The sequence below is a fragment of the Alligator mississippiensis genome, chromosome 1 (assembly GCF_030867095.1).
Source record: "Alligator mississippiensis isolate rAllMis1 chromosome 1, rAllMis1, whole genome shotgun sequence".
In the NCBI taxonomy this organism is placed as follows: domain Eukaryota; kingdom Metazoa; phylum Chordata; order Crocodylia; family Alligatoridae; genus Alligator; species Alligator mississippiensis.
In genome coordinates this window covers 326,915,822-326,938,755 of record NC_081824.1, presented here as the reverse complement: position 1 = coordinate 326,938,755, position 22,934 = coordinate 326,915,822, and the positions used below count along the sequence as shown (strand labels likewise).

At 45.3% G+C, this 22,934-nt stretch overlaps 1 protein-coding gene across 4 annotated transcripts in view; it reads right to left on the bottom strand.

Moving 5' to 3' along the window:
• Positions 1 to 22,934, bottom strand: part of ARHGAP6 (Rho GTPase activating protein 6) — a 556,002-nt gene that overhangs the window by 30,791 nt on the left and 502,277 nt on the right. For all 4 annotated transcript variants that reach the window (XM_019495006.2, XM_019495002.2, XM_019495001.2 and 1 more), the window contains 3 exons: positions 17,995 to 18,251; positions 10,730 to 10,925; positions 3,375 to 3,430 (listed from right to left, as the gene is read on the bottom strand). In XM_019495006.2, the coding sequence (XP_019350551.2) occupies positions 3,375 to 3,430; positions 10,730 to 10,925; positions 17,995 to 18,251 (509 nt within the window). The remainder of the gene's footprint in view (positions 1 to 3,374; positions 3,431 to 10,729; positions 10,926 to 17,994; positions 18,252 to 22,934) is intronic.

Genomic DNA, 22,934 nt, shown 5'->3' with positions numbered 1-22,934 from the left:
TCTGTCTGTACTGCTTTTGATCCATTGCCTGTGTTCCGCCAAAAGGAAGGGAGGCAATTGGCTGAGTGGGCCCAAGTTTAAGCCACTGCCAGGGAAGTTTGTGGCGGTGGCAAACACGTCCCGGCTACCCGAGCAGCAGGGCTTCCCCACACCTCCATACCTGAGGATGAAGGGGTGGGGTTATGGTGGTGGCGCCCCTCTACTGCCCATCCCCGCAACCCCACAGAACAGCCAGCAGGAAGGGGGAGGTGGTGGGCAGGGAGGGAGGTAGAAGAGAGGGGTGGGGGGAGGTGAAGGCAGGGGTCACGATGGCGGCTGTTGTCAGGGTGGGGCGGTGGGGAGGGAGGGAGGGGAGCAGGAAGGGGGCACCCAAAAATAGCTAGTATGGAGGGGGAGGCAGCAGGGAGGGAAGGAGCCCGTGTGGGCCCGGGGGGAGGCAAAGGCAGGCATGGTTGTGGCTGTTGTCAGGGCCAAGTTTCAGGGAAGGAAGGAAGGGAGGGAAGCAGGGTGGGGAGGGGGGATCATGGTGGAAGCGCCCCCTCTGCCACCTGGCCCCGATAACTGCTGACAGGGAGGGGAGTGGGGAGGGGAGGGGAGGCAGGGGAAGCCCTGCTGCAAGGCGGAGGCGGGCAGGGGGGAGCCCCTGCACCAAAGGCTGGAGGACTAGGCAGTAGTGGCAGAGGGAGTCTTTACATGGCCAGCCCTGAAGGGTGAGCAGGGGGTGAACCGATGGGGGCATGTAAACACTGCCTGAAATTCGTCATTCTTGACGGGCAATGTGCTAGTATATACATAAACACCAAACTGCTTTGTGTTGCTAAGTTGTTGAAAATTAGGAAAGGAAACACTAGTGCATGTAAATGGACATTCAAATTGGGAATCAGCTTCTTGGCTAGGCAATGGCAGTGCAACCTCTGCCTCATTTCAGAGAAATTATGTTATTGTATGTTTGCACTTGCTTTTGTTTAAATGGTGTTTTGGAGCTGAAACCCTATAAAGTTAACACATTTTTATACTTTTTTTTCTTAGTTGAAATTTCCAACTCAGAGGAATATTGAATTCCTCCTGCATGAATACAAATAGGAGAGTCATATTACTCACTGGAAGTCATTTCATGACCTTGCGTTGTGTAGGAACACTATCCCACTCCTTCATTATTTCTTTTCTGTCTGGTCATTCACACTGCATTCTCTACCATGGTACCTTCCTGTTAACTGTACTTTCCTACTTCCAAACTGCTGAGGTTATAAAATTATTTTTTGTCATGAATCTGGCACAATGGGTATGTAAGTCTACTAGAAAGGAGGCTGAGATTTTTTTAAGTTGTGGCAACTCCCACTTCTGTCTCACTAACTGAATCTCCACAGTGCAGTATCTTGTTTCTCAGGCTGGGGAAAGAAGTTACACATAAACTGGTTTAAGTGATCAGAAACTGATTTAAACCTGTAACAGAACAGAAGTTCAGTGCAGAGAAACCAGTTTCAAAATGGGCAAAACTGGTTTAAGAAAAACCTGGTTGAATGTAGCATTAGACTTAATTGATCTGTGTCAAACCAGTTTATGGAACTTCTGTCCCAGACCCCTCCCTGGTTCAAGTTAAACCAGTCTCCTAACATCCCAGCATACTTTTCAGCCCTGGGTTGGGCTGTGCTGTTTGCTCCAGACAGAAAGGCTGGCCCTGTCCCTCTGCTCTCTAGCTGGAGCAGGACCAGGGGCACGGCTAGACACTGGCCTGACATGCCCCCTAAGGCTAAAAGTGTAGGGAAGGGGTTTATTCCCCACTCCTCCCCTCTTCCCCAGGGACTGCAACCAGGGTCTGCCTGGCCAGGCAGAGCAACTCCTGCCTGGGTAACCCCTTGCTTGCCGCTACACTGGCAGCTCGTACCACTGGGCTGGGCTGTCACAGAGCTGCACCAGCTGGGAAGGGCCCTGCCCCCAAGGTCCAGCTTGGGCTGGCCCCGCTGGATGTTGCTCCATGACAGCCCTGCCTGGCCTGGGTGCAGGGAGCTGGGAGTAATCCTGCCACACAGCTCCTGCAGCCCCAGCCTGAGCTGCACCCCCCAGTGGGAAGGACCCAGCTCCCGTGGCCCAGCCTGGGCCAGCCCCTCCGCATCTGCCCTCAGCAGCACCCATGGGCTGGCTCAGCTCTGCCCCAGCCTCAGCCCCAGGTGGGTGGCGAGGTCATGCTAGCTGGGTCTGGCTAGGCTCTCTGCCGCATGAGCAGGGGGAAAAGTCAGGCAGATCCCTGAGCCTGTATCTGAGAAGGGAGAAAGGAAAGTTTAATCCCCTTTGATTGAGGCGTTGCCCAGGCCAGTGTTTGGCCACCGCTCTGCTCCCCTGCTTGGGGACTAGCCTGACAAGGGCTGCTTCCTCCTCCTCCCCACCCCCACCTTCAGGCACAGGGATCCCTGCAGGCTAGGGTGGGGGTTTAAACCCCTCCCCAATTATACTTAGCAGCCTGCCAGGGGGCCTGGCCATGTCCCCCAGGTCAGCTTCCCTCTAGCTTTGTGGCTGCTGTGGAAGGTAAAGGGAAGGCTCGCTCTAGCACCTCCTGGCTTTTAGCCTAAGCCACTACAAGCATGTGCCTGCATTTCCGGTATCAAAAGTGAATATCTATTCACTTGCAAATGGGTTCAATCTGCGCAGGTTAAACTAACCTGTAAATATTGAATCAATTCAAGCTTGGGCTTTTTGAATGTCTGCCCCTATGTTTGGATGAGACTAGAGACTTGGATGAGAGTGAACCAACAGAAGTTTTATAGGGGTAACAGAGAGGTGATTCCTAACCAAAGGAACTAAAGGGCCAAAAAGTTTATTTCAATATCTCACAACTTTTATGCAGGCAGTCTAAAATTGAGTTACGTCAAGATCTTCAACTCCTTCTGGAATCTTAAACAGAGTTGGCAGGATAGAACACTACACCATTCCTGCTATAGGTTTTAGCTAACTTTTATTTTAGGTCTAGAACTTGTCTCTGTACCTCAAACTCTGAGATTTTCCACAGTTCAAAAATGACTCAGCTACTGAGTGGTAGCCAAGATACAGATTTCAAAGTACGAAACCTGAATAAGCTGGCAATGTTAGGCATAGTGAGGAAGTAATATTTTTTTGCCCATTTTTTAATTTGGAAAAAATCAGTTTCAGTTCAAGATTTAGGTTAAGTTCTTGCAATCTCCAAGCTCTTTCGTACTTTCTTAAGTAGAAGGAGGACTGTAAACTGCCTACTAAGAGCCACAAGTACATAATATCCAAGTATTGTAAAGTTACTCACAAAAAGACCTACTTTTTATGTGGAAAAAAAAATTATGTCACTAGAAGTTCTTAGGCTTGATTGTACTGTAAGCCAGAAAGGTAATCATCAAATGTTTACTCACCTGTCTTACTCTCTTTTTTGAACTTCCCACTCTGAATATTCCCACTGTCTGGAGACCTGCAAACAAGAGCACATCAGAAGACTGTTTCATTGTTTAATACTCTTCTAAAAATTGCATTGAAAGAAATCAACCTGGGCTTTGTGTATACTTACAGCTACAGAGAATAAAAGTAGTTATCACCCAAACCATGTATTTACCAAGCACAGAAAATCTGATACCTTGGAGCACACAATCACCCAAACTAGTTTTCTAGCATTTAGATTACTTGATCTACGGTCATTGGCATTTCTTGTAACATCCTTCCTAGTGATGTTACTGCTTCACCATCAGGGAAGCAGGTATTCTGATATCCCTCTGCTTTTAGGGATGGTACTTTGAGGAGTATATAAATAAAAGCACAAAGTCAGGGGACCTGTCTGAGAGCCAGAACTGCCATAATGCTGACACCAGGGCTAAGGACAGAAGTTATACACAAACCAGTTTAAGTGATCAGAAAATGGTTTAAACTTATAAGAGAAGAGAACTTCAGTGCACACAAACCAGTTTCAAAATGGCTGAAACTGGTTTAGAATAAACCTGGTTGAATGTAGTGTCTGACTTAACTGATCTGGGTCAAACTGGTTTATAAAGCTTCTGTACCGGACCTCTTCCTGCTTCAAGTTAAATCATCATCCCCCAGCATCCCAGCATTTTGCAGCCCAGCTCTGGGCTGGGCTGGCTGCTCCAAAGAGCAGGGCTGGCCCCGCCCATTTTCTCCCTAGCTGGAGCAGTGAGGGCTGGCTCACTGGCCAGCTCTCTGCTAGTAAGTGCTGACCATAGCAAACATGTCTTTCAAATTCAGCAGGTGGAAAATCATCTGAACAGAACTCTCTTACAAAAATGCAATATACAACTATTTTAATTTTAAAGGATTTCTATAATTGATATAAAGGAAACAGTTTGTTGAAGGTTGCTTCTAAAAAGATAGCATTACTGCCTTATAAAGGAATAAATATGCTTAGGATGACTTACAACGTGTATCACAACATTACAAAGAGGCGTGTGAAGGTGTTAGAGTAATTAGAGAGCCCTGGTTCTCCAAACCTACTTGAGCCAATTAGAGGCCTATATGAGGGGGAGAATAAAGAGTATACAGTTCTGGAGGAGAGGCAGATGACAACATATAAGATAGCTGCATGTGTGTTTTTCACTCGTACCATATCATGTTAAAAGTGGGCCTGTGGAAGAAAAGAGAGAGGAGCACCTAAACTGCCAAAGCAAAGACAGAGTCAGGGGCTAGGGACAGACATTATACATAAACCAGTTTAAGTGATCAGAAACTGGTTTAAACCTGTAACAGAACAAATGTTCAATGCACATAAACCAGTTTGAAAATGGCTGTAACCAGTTCAAGATGAACCTGGCTGAATGTAAGACTTAACTGATTTGGGTCAAACCAGTTTATGCAATGTCTGCCCCAGACTCTTCCTGGTTTACATAAAATCAGAGTCCCCCAGCATCCTGGCATGCTTTCTGGGCTGAGTGGGGCTCTGTGCTCCAGAGAGCTGGGCTGGCCCCTCTCCTTCGCTCAATGGCAGCAGCTCCGGCTGAGACTGCATGTATAGTGGGGTCTGCCTGGCTTCCTCCTGCCTCCTCCTACCCCCTCACCACTCCCTGCTCAAGCAGGGATTTCCCCCTCCCCTCTGCCTTATACAGACACCTCTCAGCATTAGCTCGCATACCACATGCTGGCTATGGTCCATGCTGTGGGAGAAGGAACAAAGGCAGACAGGACTGTGTCAGCTTAGGGCTTTTTGGAGCAAATCAACAGATAGCTGGTAATGTCTCTCCATTCCTTCTTTGGAAACAGTTGTTTAAGAAGAACTTGAACTAATGAGAGATCCTTTTGTTTTGTTGATGGGGTGATAAATGCTCCCTGTGTAACTCCCTGTTGTGTAACTCAATGCTGTGTAAATCCCTGTTGGTTCCCTCGCTGACCAGCGAGTGGGGGAACCCCTTCCTAACCAAAGCATTCAGGGCCTGGCCACACCCCACATCAGCTCAGCACTATGGAAGGGAAGGGAGGGCTGATTTAGCATCCCTCCCCGCACCCCCCCCCCCAGCTTCTAGCCTGAGCCATTACAGGCATGTGCCTGCATTTCTGGAATGAAAAGGGAATGTCTATCTACCTCCAAAGTCGTTTAAGCTTTGCAGGTTAGACTTACCTGAAAAGACTGAATCAATTCAGGCTCAGGCTTTTGGAATGCCTGTCCCTAGGGAGAGATTGTGTGCACTGCAGCAGGGAGGAAACAGGCTGCTTGGGAGCTTGTGTAGCTATGGAGGCCATAACACAGATAGCTGTCTTAGAGAAATCTGATGCTGAGAATGCAGGCAGCTGACCTTGATAGATCAGAAGGCTTGAGCACTTCCCTATAGTTTCAGGCTTATCAGAAAAAAATGCAGGAATACCAGATAAAATGTCCCGGAGCAGCGGCTGCACATGGAGCGGCAATGCGGGGTGGTGAATGGCAACGGCAGCCGCTGCATGCAAGCTTCCTCCTCCACGTCTAGGAGGCAGCAGCAACGGGTTCCAGAGTGGCAGGGGCAAGTGCTGGATTTTTGATATCCAGATTTATGAGGTTATACTGTACAGAACATAGGAAATGCCACAAGAAATGACATTTTGTAAGAGAGTGAAGATCATCCAAGCTAGTGGAAATAATTCAGGGGGTGGGGAAAGGGAGAATGGTATCATATGACAATGAGCCTATGCTACTAGGAAATACATACTCAATAGAAGAATCAACAGTTTGGTACAGTAATATAGATTTCTATGGTCAAATCATTAAATTTAAAATGGACACCAGAGCTGCAGTTAGTGCCATCCCTGCAAAAGATTAAGATCCAACCCAGGATTGTTATCTGCACAGGTCAGATAAAATTTTCAGAGGGGCAAGTAATTAGAAGTGTGTGGCCAATTCAAGTGGAAAAAAAAGGAAAAAAATGTCACAACCTCTTTATATGATACAAGTATTAACAGTTTCCTTATTGGTATTGACAGCAATAAATAGGACTGAACTCAGTTGATAGCAAAACACAAACCATACAAGAGATGCATTCGTCATAAAGTTGGGAAAGCTGTCAAGGGAATATAAGATTAAATTGGTGCCATTGCCAAGTCCATTTGTTCTAACAGCTCCTCAGTGCATCCACATTCCTTTGCAACAGAAAGTCAAGGAAGAATGAAAGAGGATGGAAGCAACGGGGGTTATTTCCCACATAGATGAATTCACAGACTGGTTTGCAAGAACAGTTGTAGTATAGAAACCCAATGGAAAAATTCGAATTTGTATGGACTTTCCTCAACAAAAATATATGCAGAAAAAGACATATGCTTTCTGCAGTAGAACAGATATTGGCTCAGTTGTCAGAGGCTAAAGTATTTTCAAAATTAGATGCTACATTTGGGTTTTGGTAGATCCCTCTTGGTAAAGAATCAAGCCTATTAATTACATTCATTAACCTGTTTCGGAGATATTGTTTCAAGTGGCTTCCTTATGGCATATTGTCAGCACCAGAGCATTTCCAACAATGAAACTCTCAGATTGTGACTGGGCTTCCTGGCATCCTTTGCCATGCAGATATATTGGTAGATGGCAAAAATAAACAGGAACACAATGAAGATCTACATGCAGTTTTGGAACATTTTTAATAATCTAGCCTCACTTTAAATAAAAAGTGTGAATTTGGGAAGAAGTAAATAAATTATTTTGGACATATCATTAGCAAAATTGGAATTCAACCAGTCCCAGACAAAATAGTAAATTAGTCCATGGTGGTTACAGCAGATGCGTCTTCAAAATATTTTTGAGCAGTACTCCTTCAAACACAGCCAGTAGGATACCAGAGTCCTATTGCATTTATACCAAGATGTGTTATAGACACCAAGCAACACTATGCTATGCTCAAGTGGAAAAAGAAGCTTTGGCAGTCACTTGGGTCTGTAAATGTCTTTGTTCTTACTTTCTTGGCCTGAATTTTAAAAAATAGAAACAGATCACAAACCCATAGTATTATTACTGGGATCCAAAACCTTGGATGACCTTCCACCCAGAATTAATAGATTTCGGCTATGACTAATGCAATTTTCTGTGACTAATGAACACATATCAGGGAAACTGCTCATAGCAGCAGACACTCTGTTCAGAGGACCAGTTAGGCAGCCACCAGCAGAAGAAGAAATAACTTTGTGAAAAGATCATATATATATACACACACACACACACACACACACACCATATATACAGACTATATATATAGTTCTGACACCATTGCCAGCATCTCCTACTAGACTTGAGCAAATTAGAAGCAAGCAACAACAGGATGATGCCTGCCAGAAACTAGTTAATTTCTGTCAAAATGGATGAGGCCACAGGATACGACTTCCAAAAGACCTACAACCATACTGGCAGGACAGAAATGACCTCCCCATATTGATGATCTGCTCCTTAAAGGAAGACGCACTGTGATCCCTCTGACATTCAGGAAGAAATACTTTGGAAGATCCATAAAGAATAACAGGGTAAAAACAAATGCATGGTAAGAGCACAACAATCTAGAACAGGGGTGGGCAATTATTTCGGGCGGAGGGCTGCTTACCCAGTTTTGGTAAGCTGTTGAGGGCCACATGGGTAGCCCCACCCCTTGACAGGTGCTCTGCCCCCTGGTCACCATCTTGGGACCAATGTTCCAATGTCTTGGGACCAATGTCGCAGGGCCAGCACTGGTGGGGCCCAGAGCAGGGCGCAGGCTGGAAGGGGTCTCTGGAGCCGGGCTGGGCTGCACCAGCAGGGAGAGGGGGGAGCTGGTCCAGCTCCATAGAGCCTCTGCTGGCCGGGACCCTGTACTCCTGCCGCCCTACTGGCATTGACCCTGAGACACCGGTGCAGGCCCTGTGCTCAAGCGCCCACTCACTCCCAGTGCCACCCAGCCCCGCAGTACAGGTGGGGGCAGCACACAGTCCCGACCTGCTGCTCAATCAGCAGGGAAGGAGCTGGTGCAGAGCGTGGGGAAAAGCAGCCCCTCCCCCATCCTGTGGCCGACACTCCCTGCTGCAGTCACTCGCAGCCTGCACGAGGTTGCCCTGAGCAGGCACAGGTACCACACGGGCTGCAAGTGGCTGCAGCACAGGCCGCTGGCCATAGGGGGGGTGAGGGACTGCCTGGGCCCCATGCTGACTCCGGGCTTGCCTGTCAGGGCTGCGCCGCAACAGCAGCAGCTGTGGCTCCCCCGCTTGCTGTGCCAGGCAGTGTTTGCTGCTGCTGCCCACCCGAAGCTCCCACAATGGGCAGCCTAAAGGCAGCGGTGGCAGCCTCACGTTACATGGCACGAGCTCTGGGAGGGCAGCAGCAGCAAACGCTGCCCAGTGCAGCAAGCGGGAGGGCTGCAGCTGCTGCCATTGCAGCGCAGCCCCAACGGGCGAGTCTGGAGCTGGCACAGGGCCCAGGCTGGCAGCAGCTGTGGGTTACAAGCTGGTGCTGAGTGCGAGGGAAATGTGGCCCCTCCCCCACCCCATGACCAGCGCCCCATGCTGCAGCTGCTTGCAGTCTGCGTGGGGCTGCCTGTGCCTGCTCAGGACAATCCCATGCAGTCTGTTCAGGCTGCAGCAGGGAGCATGGGTCATGGGATGGGGAAAGGGCCGCTTTTCCCTGCACTTCACAACAGCTCATTCCCTGCCCTCCCCCACCTTATCTGAGCTTCCAGTGCAGGCCAGCCATGTGGTTCCAGGCCAGAAGCCCCTGCTGGGGTTTCTGGATGAGGGGGCGGGGCCAGGTGGGCCCTGCTGTTGCAGAAGCCTGCCAAGGATTCCCCTGGGTCCTGTCATTTTTTACAGGAACCAAGGACAGATTAAAAAAATTTTTGAAAATTAAAATTTAGGGGCCCCGTGGGCCGGACAGAATGGCCTCATGGGCCAGATATGGCCCAAAGGTCGTATTTTGCCCACCACTGATCTAGAAGGTAGCCTGAGCTGACTAAGCAAATTCAGATTTTAGTAAAAGGTTGTGAAGAATGCAACAATGACAAAAAAAAAAAAAAAAAGTCTTTGGAGCCATGACTTTCTACAAAGATACCAGACAGACTTTGGCAGCAGGTAGCAATGGATTTATTTTTCTGGAAAGGGGATACATACGTTCTTGTAGTTGACTATTTTTTCCAGGCACACTGACTTGGCTTTACTTCCACAGACTGAATCAGCAAAGGTCATCCAAAATCTGAAATGTATATCTGCAAGGCACAGTGTTCCTGATGTCCTAATATTGGACAATGGACCTCATTTTACCTCTGAGTTACTCCTACAGTTTGCAGGGCACTTTGATTTCAGCATTGCACTAGCAGTCCTCACTATCCTCAGAGCAACAGAGAAGAGAAGAGTACAGATTCTGAAACAGCTTCTACATAAATCCAGAGATCCATATCTTATAGTCCTGACAAACGGATCTATACCAATGGCATCAGGACTCTCTCCAAATGAACTGCTTATTGGACAACAACTTAGGATGCTATTCTCTATGGCACCAATACAATTTAACCTTAGATGGCCCAACCTACAGGAATTTAAGAAATGAGATACTGAACTAAAACTTCAACAGCAAAAAAACCTTCAATATTAGGAATAGAGTAAAACTACTACCACAGCTGCTACTAGGGGACAAAAGTTTGGCTCAAAAGAGCCCATGTGTTTGGAAAAGTCCAAAATATGGCAAACACTCCTAGATCCTACCTACTGGAGACTACAGAAAGCCTTCTCTGGAGGAATATGGTTCATCTTCAATATATTTTACCTTAACTTAAAGAGGATCAATCACTGAAACGGACAGGGTCAGAACATGAAAATGAACCTCCTCAAGGAAATCTACAGGATGGCTCAGTTAGAGATGGGAGCTCTAAAGGTTTGGAAGACTGAGCAGACCTCCAGAGAGAACTGACCTTTAAATATCCATTTATAGTTTTAGGTGCATATGTTAGTTAGTTGGTATAGCAGTATAAATAGTTTTAAGAGTTAGTTTGTTGTTAACATTTATACTGAGTTGTAATCTTATTTTGCTTCTTATAAAGAAAGAGAGATGGGGATGAATCAGAGCCCTGGTCTTTGAGATTTATTAGACAGGACCAGAGAGGGCTGTATGAAGGAAGCAGAATAAAGAATGGACAGTCCTTAAGAGGAGGCATATTACAATGCATGCAGGACATTTGCCTAGGTCTCTGTTTGATTCACATCACAAAGATATATAAGATCCTGTACAGGCACTATATGTTTATATGCATGCATGCTAACCCAAAAATATCCCCTAAAAAAATAAAAGATGTAAACTTACCATGTTTTTCCAAATGCTGGCAACAGCTGTCGACAAGACGAGGAACCTGTCTATAAATGGGATTTAGACTTAGTTTCTTATCCCGGGCCTTTTCTTTCTTGCTCTGAGCCTCTGCTGGTAAAGAAAGCTGTAGAGCTTCAAGCAGTCTGGATTGACTGTCATCAAGATCTGTAATAGAGTCCACAGACATTGCGCCCTGTAAAGTACACACACACACACGTACAATCAGTATGGATTGAAAAAACTAAGTAGCTCCCTCCCAAGAGACTATATCTAATGAACTCCTTTGACCACTGAAAACTACATATGAAATAATAAAATCTATTCAAATTGCACCCGATCATCCACATTATTTTTTTTTTTTCTTCACTGAAGTCACTCTATGGGGCTAAGTACAGACAGTCAAAAAGCCCAAGGCTGAATCAATTTAATCTTCGCAGGTTAGTCTAAGCCAGGGGTTTCCAACCTTTTTTGGTCGGTGTACCCCCAGCAGCCAGTTAAGAAGCAGGGAGTTCCCCCAGTGGCCAGTCGACATGCGGGGGGGGAGGGGTAGCAGGGTTCCCTGGCGGCCAATTGACGATGATGGGGGAGGGGGCGGAGTTCCCCCACACTTGCATGGAGGCAAAAACAGAAGTGCCAGCAGCACATGCTGGCAAAAGCACCAGTGGCATGCAGCGCCAGTGAAAACAAAAGCACCGGTGGTGCATGGCACCCAGTGGCACAAGTGGCATAAAGTGCTGGTGGACCTGCCTTCTACTTCTCCATGCCGCTCCTGTGTACCCACTGGGGCCTTCCCAAGTACCCCCGGGTGACAATCCCTGGTCTAAGTTGTATAGACTGAATGGATGAGAAAGCAAGCATACATTCACTTTTGATTCCAGAAATACAGAATACAGCCGCATGCCTAAAGCAGCCCAGATCAGAAGCAGGTGGTGCTACACCTCCCTGCTTGGCTGGAGCAGACAGCTTGAGCTAAAGCTAGCCTGTCCACCCTGCAAGGGTGGGCTTGCAAGGGGGGTGGGAGGGATGCATCCTGGAATGCGGGGGGGACTGTAAGTTAAACTTGAATCTGGAGGAGATCTGGGACAGAAGTTGAATAAACCGATTTAACCTAAATCAGTTAAGTCTGAAACAGCATCCATCCAGGTTTATCTTATACCAGTTTGGGCCATTTTGAAAGTGGTCTATGTACACTGAACTTCTGTTGTGTTATGGATTTCTGATCACCAGGGATCCTGACTTTCTCTAATAAAAACCTGCAAATTCTTTGATTAAAACCCCCAAATCTGCGATTAAAATGAAAGGCCACTATATATAGAGGTATCAGTTGAACATAATGTTTTATTGATATATTTACAGTTTTAAAGCAATTTGGAAGCCTACCAGTGCCTCAAATCACTATAATAAAATAAATTCTAGATACCTATATTTTGGCATTTGATTTTGGGTTTTTCATTATGTAAAGTCAGAGTTCATGCTGAGACCACTTTGTATACCCCAGAGAATTATGTGCAGAAAAATTCAAAATTATGCTAAATATATATGTTTTTAACAAGTTAAACTAAATATAACAATATATGAACAGTCTTTAGAAATATATGCAGGTACTTTGTGCTTAGGGACAGACATTACACATAAACCCGTTTAAATGATCAGAAACTGGTATAACACTTCAACAGAACAGCATAATGGATACCATTGTTTAATCGGCAAAGTGCAAGAAGGTAATTTTGATCACTGCTGCTTTGCTTAGAATTGGTCTGCAATTTTTCAATAAAATTGTTTTTGTTGGAAAATCATGACGTGTCAAAATTGAAACTTCCTGCAGGAAATTATCATTGAATGAAAATTTTGTTGAGAGAGTTTTCTCATTTCCAGGATGGAATTTATTATCCACATGACTGAGAGAGGCAGACTGAATAATGTAGAATTACCATAGAATTGTGAGTAACCTAGTGATAAATGCATATACCTAGCAGGTGGGAGAGACAAATTGATTTCGGCAAGGGACAGACATTACACATAAACTGGTTTAAACCTGTAACAGAACAGATGTTCAGTGCACATAAACCAGTTCGAGATAAACCTGGTTGAATGTAGTATCAAACTTAACTGATTTGGCTCAAACCAGTTTATGCAATGTCTGTCCCAGACCCCTTGTTGACTTAAGATAAACCAGAAATCCCCAGCATCCTGGTTCTCTGGGCTGGGTAGGGCTCTCTGCTCCACAGCAGGGCTCGCCCCTCCCCTCTGCTCCCTGGCTGGAGCTCCAGCAGAGACTGCAGGCATCTACCTGGCTTCTCCCTGCTAAGCAGGAATTATTTCCCCCTCCCCTCTGCCTTGCATCTCTCAGCATTAGCTAGCAGATTGCATGCTGGCTACAGTCAATGCTGTGGGAGACAAAGGCAGACAGGCGTTTTGGAGCTAATCAACAGGTAGCTGGTAATGTCCTTCCTTGGAAAAGCTGTTTCAGAAGAGCTTGAATTAATGGACAGAGGCTTTGTTTTCTTAATGGGTTGATACACACTGAGTTAGGCATGGTAAACATTCTCTGCTGGGGTGCATAGGGTGGGGGAGGCAGGGGGAACATCAGAGCATCCTGCTGGGCTGGCCATGCCCCCCTCAGCTCAGCCCTGTAGAAGGGAAGGGAGGGCTGCTTTAGCACCCCTTAGCTTCCAGCCTGAGCCACTGCAGGCATTTGACTGATTTTTTTTCAGTCCAGAGGGGATGTCTGTGCAGTTACAAACCAGTTAAGCCTAGCCAGGTTAGATTAACCTGCACAGACTGAATCAATTCAGGCTCAGGGTTTTTAAATGTCTGTCCCTAGCTGGTTGAGGATGGGTGTGAGGTGTATGTGAGGGGGGGGGGGATTTGTAGGGGGTGTTGGTGTGGGGGGGGGGTTTAGGGGCAGGCGTGGGATTTAGGGGGGTTGTGAAATGGTGTGAGGTTTGTGAGTGGGTGTCAAAGTGTGGATATGGGAGTATGTGGGGTTTGTGGGAGGGTGTGAGGTGTGTGGTGTACAGCCCCCACCGACAGCAGCAGCAGGCAGTGGGCCATTACCTCAAAGGAAGGAAAGTGAGCCTGAACCAAGCCCTGGCTGACTGAGAATCTCAAGCCCTACCCCTTCTCCCTCTCCCTCCCACTTGGGATATGGCTTAAGGTTTGCTGCCCTTTTTGCAATAAGCTCTTGGAACTCTGCCAGCCTGCAGAGAGCTCTTTACAGAAGTGATAAATCTATGTGTTTCTCTGCTAAAATGAAAAACCCACTTTCTCTGTTCAAAGGGAAATCCATGTTTTTTTCTTGTTTTTCCACGGGAAACAGAAAACCCAGATTCCTGCTGAGCACTTATATCAGTTTGTGTGTAATTTCTGTCCCTAGTCCAGGTCTACTAATAGATGTAACAATGTAATGGAGTGGACAGTCACGTCTGGCTTGCAGTTACCCTGCATTTTGTGTAATTATTTTTAGCACAGCAAAATGGAGACAAATCACTACTAGATAGATGTTTTACAACAAACTATCAAGCTTTTTTGGTAGTATAGACCAATTGTATATTTTGTAGATCTTTAGATATATTAGATAAAACATACATATTCTACATGAGCCCAGTTCACTATTTCTTTTGCACCTTGTACAATTACACTAGGGAAAATGATTATACAGTCTACACCAATGATTCTCAACTAAGATCCCATGACACTCTGGGGTGCCTTGGAATTCTTTTAAGGGTTCTGTGGTGTGCCACACAATCATATAAAAATGCCATTCAGATTTGGCACACCAGGTACAAGTGGTCTGATGACAAAGCCGTTAACATATCCTGTGGCAGACCCAGAGATGTGAATATCAGCACTCTTAGGTCTGTAAACATGATTCACAAAATAAACCCAGAGATTTCAAACAGGAACCCAGAGTGTTAGAACATTCTGACCTGTTGTGACCTTTTGAGTTTTTTGCAGAAACAGAATTAACTTTTTGTAGTTTAAAAAAAAAAGAAGAAGAAAGTGAAATCGAAGAGCTGGCAATTTCCAAGGCGTGCCTTGAGTCTACTGAGGAGTGCTTTTGAAGTTTATTATGGGTTGCCTTGAGTCTAGAAAGGCTGAGAACTACTGCTCTATGCACACACGTATAACTGCCTAATTTAGGGTTTTTGAGTAAAGGAAAACAGATAGCCCACGGATCCTTGATTCATGGAGCACTTTGTTTTGACAGTTAGGACACCTCTATTCAAAATATTTTAAAAAATTGAAAATGTTAACAGAGTATTTAAAACACACATCTTGGGGTTTGAGAAAAATCACAAACTCCTATGCAATGAAAAAATAGCCAATCTGCAAATGAAATATATAGTAGTACATTTTCTAAAAATTGATATCTAAGAAATGAAACCTAACAATTAAAAAAAATGACAAATATCTTTTTAAACCTATTACATGCCAAATATACATTCCATTTTTATTTTTTATTAGGGATGCACCAATATTTTGGGGGCCAATACCAATAGCCTATTTTTAAGGAGGCACATCGGCTGATACCAATCCGATTTCTGATACAGCTGTGTGGAGCTGGTAAGTCTTTTGTGGTGGATGGGGAGTGGGGAGGTAAGAGGTATGGAGGGGGCAGATCAAGGCCCCTGCGGTGAGGGAGGGAGTGGGGCTGGGGTAGATGCTGCCCAGCTGGGATGGGGTGGGGTGGGGCAGGGGATGGAGCTGCAGCTTCTCCAGGGGATGCATGGCAGAGGATGTGGCTCCCGACACTGCACGCACCCTGGGAGGGCATAGGGGAGAGGGTGTGCCCCCAGATCTGTGCGGCAGGAGGCTGCACCTGGGACCGGAGCTGCTCTAGGTTCCTCCTAGTACACGGAGGCTGTGCTCTGGGCTGCGGGGCCGCACTTGGGACTGCACTCCCGATGCATGGGGGCTATGCTTGGTGCAGACAGTGGTGACACTGGAAGGTTGGCTACAGGGAGGCTATGCCGAAATTTGGGGTGGCTGCAGCCCACCCAGTACCCTCTCCTCCCAGCACTGCCACCGAACACCCTGAGTACAGCCCCCACGCATCGGGAGCACATCCCTGAGCACAGCCCCCAGGCGCTGGGAAAAGCCCGGCGCAGCCCTGGCTCCACCCTGCAGTTGCAGCCCTCCAGCCCCGCTTGCAGATCTGGAGGCACATGCCCTCCTGGGGTATGCACAGTGGCAGGAGCTGCCCCACATCCTCCAAACAAGCTGCAGCTCCATCCATGCCATCCCATCCCATGCCCTGCCCCCCCGGATGGGCAGCACCTGCCCCACCCCTCCCTCTCTGTGTGGGGCATTAATCTGCCCTGTCACACCCCTTCCCTCCCCGCTCTCCTTCCACCACAACAGACTTACCAACTACATGCAGCTCTCCATGTTGCCAGGCTGTGCTCCTCGCTCCCTCTGTGGTACGCTGGTGCATGCATTCAAGGGCATTTATGGGCCAAATTATTGGCCACATCAGTTTTCCGAAGTCTATAGCTGCATGCAACAAATTACTAAATTGCTACTGGACTCTAACTTATGTGTTGTGATACTTCGTATTTTATTCTATATGAAAATCTATATTCTATGTAAAATACCAATTTTATGTGGAAATTGGTAGTTTATTTTAGTAAGACAATGGTTTATACATTTCCACGTAGTGTTTTTCCTAATCAGGGAGGCTGAAAGGTGGATGAAAGGGGATAGTTAACATAGGGTTCCTTGAAATTCTGTTATTTTTCAGTGACTTTTCTGATGTCTCAGAATGCTTATCAGCTAAGTTATTGTACATTTTCCCCTTGACTTTCCATATAGAACAGCAAGTTTGAGTAGCATTTTAGGACATACTGGGCATGGCTACATGTACTATTACTGTGCATGACTACATTCTAGAGCTTATTGCTCCAGAGTTTATTGTTCCCAGGTGCACTGTTTGAATGTGCACCCAGAAGCAATTAACTCCAGAGCAATAAGTTCCACAGTTTATTCATGTGCAGCACATGGAGCTGGGTTGGAGCAGCCCTGGATGGCAGAAGGCCCTGGGGAGGTCAGCCTGCCAGTCTAGGGCTGCTCCCCCTCCCAGCTCAATGTGCTGCACAGCGGCTGGCTGGGGCATGAGGGAGCTTCAGTGTAGAGCTAGCTGGTAGGCAGCCCCTCCAGCATCTACATATTTACAAATACTATCCTGTTACTATTACTGTGGGGTAAATTAGTTTACTCCAATCTAACAGGGGCACACATATAGATGATGAGACATTTACTCTGCAGTAAACATCTTATACAGATGTGCCCACTCCTATAGATTTAAAATGAAAAAAAGATTCCTAATATTTATATTTTCTACTGTATTGCAAAGCTGAATCAGTTCAGATCATGGCATAAAAATACAAAGTACAAGAAAATAATACAGCTGCTATTTGCAAAGTTGTGTTATTTGTGATTTATACATGGTAGCACTATTCTACTGCAGCTTAAGTACAAAGGACTAGATCAACGGAGACTGGTCTATGTCCTAAAGCCCACATTATCTGTTACCACGTGGTCTGGAGAGATATGAGCAATGAGGGTCTACAACCAAACCTTTGGGGGTAGGCCCTTCTCCCTCCTACCTCCCCTCTCCATTACATGAATGATGTCCTCATATCTCATTCATAAAGCTGCACACATTCTGTTGCCAAAGTAGCCTTTACACATTAAGGGGTAGTCATAGTTTACCACAGGTTTTGTTTTCATTATTCCTGATATTCTGGATTCCCTCTCATTAATCCCAGGATTTATTTCAGGGGTGAGGTAAGAATAATGCTATTAAGATTTTTATCAACACTTAGCAGGTAGGTTAATAATCAGCCTCATTCCCATTCTTTAATAAAATCAATATATGAAGAATTTTTTGAATGTCAGTCAATATTTGTTCTTTAATAGAAAGAAATATAAGAGGTCTAAATCTGAGGAATTTAATAGATCAGCCAAGATTAAGCAGGGATTGGGATGTGGGAGAGGGTGAAGGCTTCTACAGATTGTCTGTGTTCTTTTGGGACTCATAACAAGCTTGCAGTTTCTATCATGTTTTATCCCATAAGGAACTGGAAAAAAAGTAACTGTAACAATTATAGCTCCCAGTACAAACCAAGGATGGCTTCAATACTAAATAACTTCATCTTAATATGATTGAAAAAGTGCCATTATTCATAAAATTAATTATTTTGTGCCGAGTAGAGCCTGCAAACTGCCAGCATACATTAAGCTGTCATGAATAAACTTACCCTCCTCTTTGCACGTGGTGCTGGCTCTGGAGTGTTAGGGGATGTAGATTCATTTGGTGTTTCTGAGGTCGAGCTAAGAGATGAGTTACTGCTTGAAAGTTCTTTGTTCTGCCGTTTAGTTCCGAATGGTAAAAGAGAGGCCACAAAGTCTGACACATCCTTTTGCTCTTCTCTCTGAGAATCTTGCTTGAGTTTATAGGCCCGGTCATTAGCAATCACCTGGGACAAGGGCATTCCAAAAGCCTGAGGAACAAATTCTGCAACAAGAAAAAGAATATTTACTGTTAATTTCTTTGCAACGATCTAATAAAGCCTCCTAATTCTTTAAATATATAATATAGTCTAAGATGTGTATAGCAGGTTTACTAGGAAATCAGAAAGTTGCCTGACATGGGATAGGCAGTTAATCCTTCTGCTCCATCTCACCTGCTGGCAGTGGTGTATTATGAGCAACACTGCAAATGATGAGGTCCTAATGTATTCAAGGCTATTATTAGTGAGCAAGTGTTCTGAGTAGCAGGTGTGATCAGCTAAGCTGAGAATGAACAAGTTCGGAGTAATAAAGTAACAATCTTTAATGAGGTGCAAACAGCTGAAAACAGGTTCCTTCTGCATGAACTGGCAAGTTTACTTAAAATCAACTTAAACAGCTTTTAATATTGAAATCAATAGGATTTTGCAAATGTCTAGTACTATTTTCATTACAAATCTCCTCCACCTTACCCACAGGCATACCAAGAGGGTACCAAACTTTCACAATACTAACTCCATAGCCTAGATAATAATATACTGACCACAAAGTGCAGGATAACTGAACAGAGCAGGCATTGTACTAGGAGTCACTGCACTTGGGTTCAAATGCCAGCTGTACTCTGTACTTAACTTTGGGAAAGTCATTTAAGCTCAAATCAAAGGTATCTGGGTGCCTAACTTCCATTGTAATCACATGGTTGTTAACTATCCATGCATACCTTTGCATGAATATCTGAGCCCTTGTCTGCATCTAAAAATTGTGCTGCTTCAACTACACCAGTACAGGTAAAAAAATAGTAAGTGGGTGTAGTTATACTTGTATGAAGGTGCTTCTTGTCATTAAGGCTAGAGGCATACATTCAAAAATCCTGAGCCTGAATTGGTTCAATCTTTGCAGGTTAGTCTAACCTGGCTAGGATTAACTGGTTTGTAACTGTACAGATATGCCCCCTGGATTGAAAAAATGCAGGCACATTCCTGTAGTGGCTCAGGCCAGAAGCCAGGGGGCACTACAGCAGCCCTCCTTTCCCTCCCACAATACTGAACTGAGTAGGAGGGGTGTGCCCAGGCCCTGGCAGGATGCTCTGATTAGGGAGGAGTTCCCCCCTTGCTGCTCCTGACCAAGAACCAGGGAGTTACACAGCATTTACTTACACAGCAAGGAGTTAGTGTTTATCAGCCCATCAAGAAAACAAAAGCCACTCTTATTACTTCTTTTAGCTCCAAAGAGCCCTAAGCAGACACTGTTCTGCTGGCTACCATCCATGCTATGGGAGAAGGGAAGGGGGAATCCCTGCTTGAGCAGGGAGTGTTGTGGAGGGGCACAGGGAAGTCAGGCGGACCCTGCTGTGCCTGCCATCTCTGTTGGAGCTCCAACTGGGGAGCAGAGGGGAGGGGCCAGCCCAGCTCTCTGGAGCAGAAAGCCTCACTCAGAAAGTATGTGGGGATGCTGGAGGACTCTGATTTAACTTAAACAAGGAAGAGGTCTGGGACAGACATTGCTTAAACTGGTTTGACCCAAATCAGTTAAGTCTGATACTACATTCAATCAGGTTCATCTTAAACCAGTGACAAAACCAGTGGCTCAGCAGTGGCTCAGCCATTTTCAAACTGGTTTATGTGCACCGAATGTCTGTTCTGTTACAGGTTTAAACCAGCTTCTGATTACTTAAAACAGTTTATGTTTGTCCCTAGCCTAAGGTTACTTTTACACATGAAGGGGAATAAACTATACTAATGTCAGGCATATTTATAACATACCTCAGCACCACTCCAGGCCATCTTACACTGCCATCCCTCCTACCCCCTCCCACTGATACTTACTTTCTTGGCTCCAGCCACAGCAAACATTGATAAATCTGACAGCACCTGGAGCAGCTTGTGAGATGGGGATTGGGAGGAGGGGAGGGAAAGGGATTTAGCTGGTCTGTTCGGGTGGAAGGGGGCGGTTAGAGGCAGAGGGGTTAAAATAGCCTGGTGCCAGGAAAACTGGTAGGGAAAGCGAACACTGATAAATCTGGTGGCACATGGAGGAGGTTGTAGAATAGGTCCTGGTAGGGAAAGCGCAGCCCTGGATCTGGGGCAAGTGGCTGGGCTTTCCTAGCCCTAGGGCTGCACAGGTACAGAAGTTCCGTGCAATGATCCAACCTAGCTCGAGTAAGTCTGATACTACATTGTTCTAGGTCTATGTTAAACTGGATTCTGCCATTTTAGACTGGTCTGTGGGCACAGAACTTCAGTACAGTTAGGGGTTTAGATTTTTTTTTGATCACTGAAACTGGGTCTGTAAATATAAGGGCCACAGCTGGGCTAACTAAGTTAGATCAGGAACCCCCTTAGCATCCCCAAATATCTGCACTTAGCCAAAAGGCCCATTAGAGGTACTGAATCAGGGTTCCTGCCTAAAGTCCATAACATAGCATTGTTTTGTTAAAAGACCATGATGTGTATTAAGTCACCAAGAGCATTATCTCAGTGGAATAGAATGGCACTCCAAAAATTCACTGAATTTGTACCTGCTTCTATCTGGCATAAGAAATGTATCTCCCTAGATGTCCCTCCTTGTGATGGGAGACTTCCTTTTATACTCTTAATCCAAAATATAAAGCTAGTTTCCAGACAAAGCATCCTTGCAGACCTGTTCCAAGTTCCTAACCTAGGATAGTCACTGATTTCCATCTGTGCCAAGAAGGCTAGGGACAGACATTCAAAAAGCCTGAGCCTGAACTGATTCAATCTTTGCAGATTAGTCTAACCTGGCTAAGTTAAATCAGTTTGTAACCCAGACAGACATCCCAGAAATGCAGGAACATGCTGCAATGGCTCAGGCTAGAAGCTGGGGGGCACTAAAGCAGCCCTCCCTTTGCTTCCATAGAGCAGAACTGAGGGGGGCATGGCCAGGCCCTGGCAGGATGCTCCGATTATCCCCCAGTCCCCAACCTGAGCTGCCTGGTAGGGAATGTTTATCAACCCTAACTCAGTGTTTATCAACTCATTAAGAAAACAAAGCCTCTCTCCATTAACTAATGGAGCTCTTCTTAAACAGCTCTTCCATGGAAGGATATTAAGCTACCTGTTGATTACCTCCAAAAAGCCTCTCTATCTCTGTCCTCTCCCACAGCACAGACTATAGCCAGCATGTGATCTGCTAGCTAATGCTAAAGTGTCTGTGTAAAATAGAGGGGAGGGGGAAATAATCCCTGTTTAGCAGGGAGAAGCCAGGCAGACACTCTGTGCCTGCAAGTCTGTGCAAAGCTCCAGCAAGGGAGAAGAGGGGAGGGGCCAGCCCTGCAGTGGAACAGAGAGCCCCACCCAGCCCGGAGAGCATGCCGGGATGCTGGGGGCGTCTGGTTTATTTTAATCCAGGAAGGGGTCTGGGACAGACATTGTATAAAATGGTTTGAGCCAAATCAGTTAAGTCTGATACTACATTCAACCAGGTTTATCTCAAACCGGTTTCAGCCATTTTCAAACTGTTTTATGTGAACTGAACATCTGTTCTGTTACAAGTTTAAACCAGTCCATGTGTAATGTCTGTTCTTTGCCGAAATCAATTTGTGTCTCCCACCTGCTAGATATATGCATTTATCACCAGGTTACTCACAATTCTATGGTAATTCTACATCTTTCATTCTGCCTCTCTCTGTCATGTGGATAATAAATTCCATCCTGGAAATGAGAAAACTCTCTCAACAAAATTTTCTTTCAAACTGATAATTTCCTGCAGGAAGTTTCAATTTTGACACGTCATGATTTTCCAACAAAAACAATTTTATTGAAAAATTGCAGACCAATACTAAGCAAAGCAGCAGTGATCAGAATTACCTTCTTGCACTTTGCTGATTAAACAATGGCATCCATTATGCTGAAATGCAGACTGTGACAGTCATCCACTCCTATACTGTTCCACACTAGAGAAGTACATGATCTACCACAATGACTAGCCTTGACATCTTCTTGGAAGCTTTGGATTTAAAATGTGGGTGCCATCCTAGTTTACAGCAAACTTAATGGGAGCTAGATATTAAAGTAGCTGCCAATTCCACTATGTGAAATACAGCACAATCTATTAACTCTCCATTACATGTGTTTCACATCCTTCCCAGCATTTGCTTTCACACGCAAATCAACTTGTTGATTCTGATCTATGAAGTTCTGTGGTTAAAACTGCTGAGACACTTGCACTAATCAGATTAAAATGTCAAGAATCAGGTGGAGAAAGCTGATAACAGAATGCACTGGAAGAGGGGTCAATTTAGGAATACCCCTTCCTAGCTGATTAGCAATTTAGAAAAAATAGATTTAGTTACTCTAACTAAATTTGAGTGTCCCAAGGCTGAACAGCAGGGTGCAGGAAGAATTTCTGGCTCCACTAAGTAAATGGCAAAATTCCAACCGGCTTCAATAGCGTGAAGATTTCACCTATACTGTTCTCAGTGAGAAAACTGCAACTGGAACTCACTTCCCCAACTAGTTTTAGTTCATTGACCTTCACTGTATGAAGTAAGGCTTTTATATTCAGTCAGAATTTTTCTGTGGGAAGGGTTTTGAATGAGGGTTTTTATTTCCTTTAAATTAGGAGTTGCTTAAGTTCTGTAGTTGATGTTAGTACAAAACACAACACAATGTGATTTCTTAAAATATTTAATATGACCAGAGAGCAGAATGGACATATTTTATAAATTAAA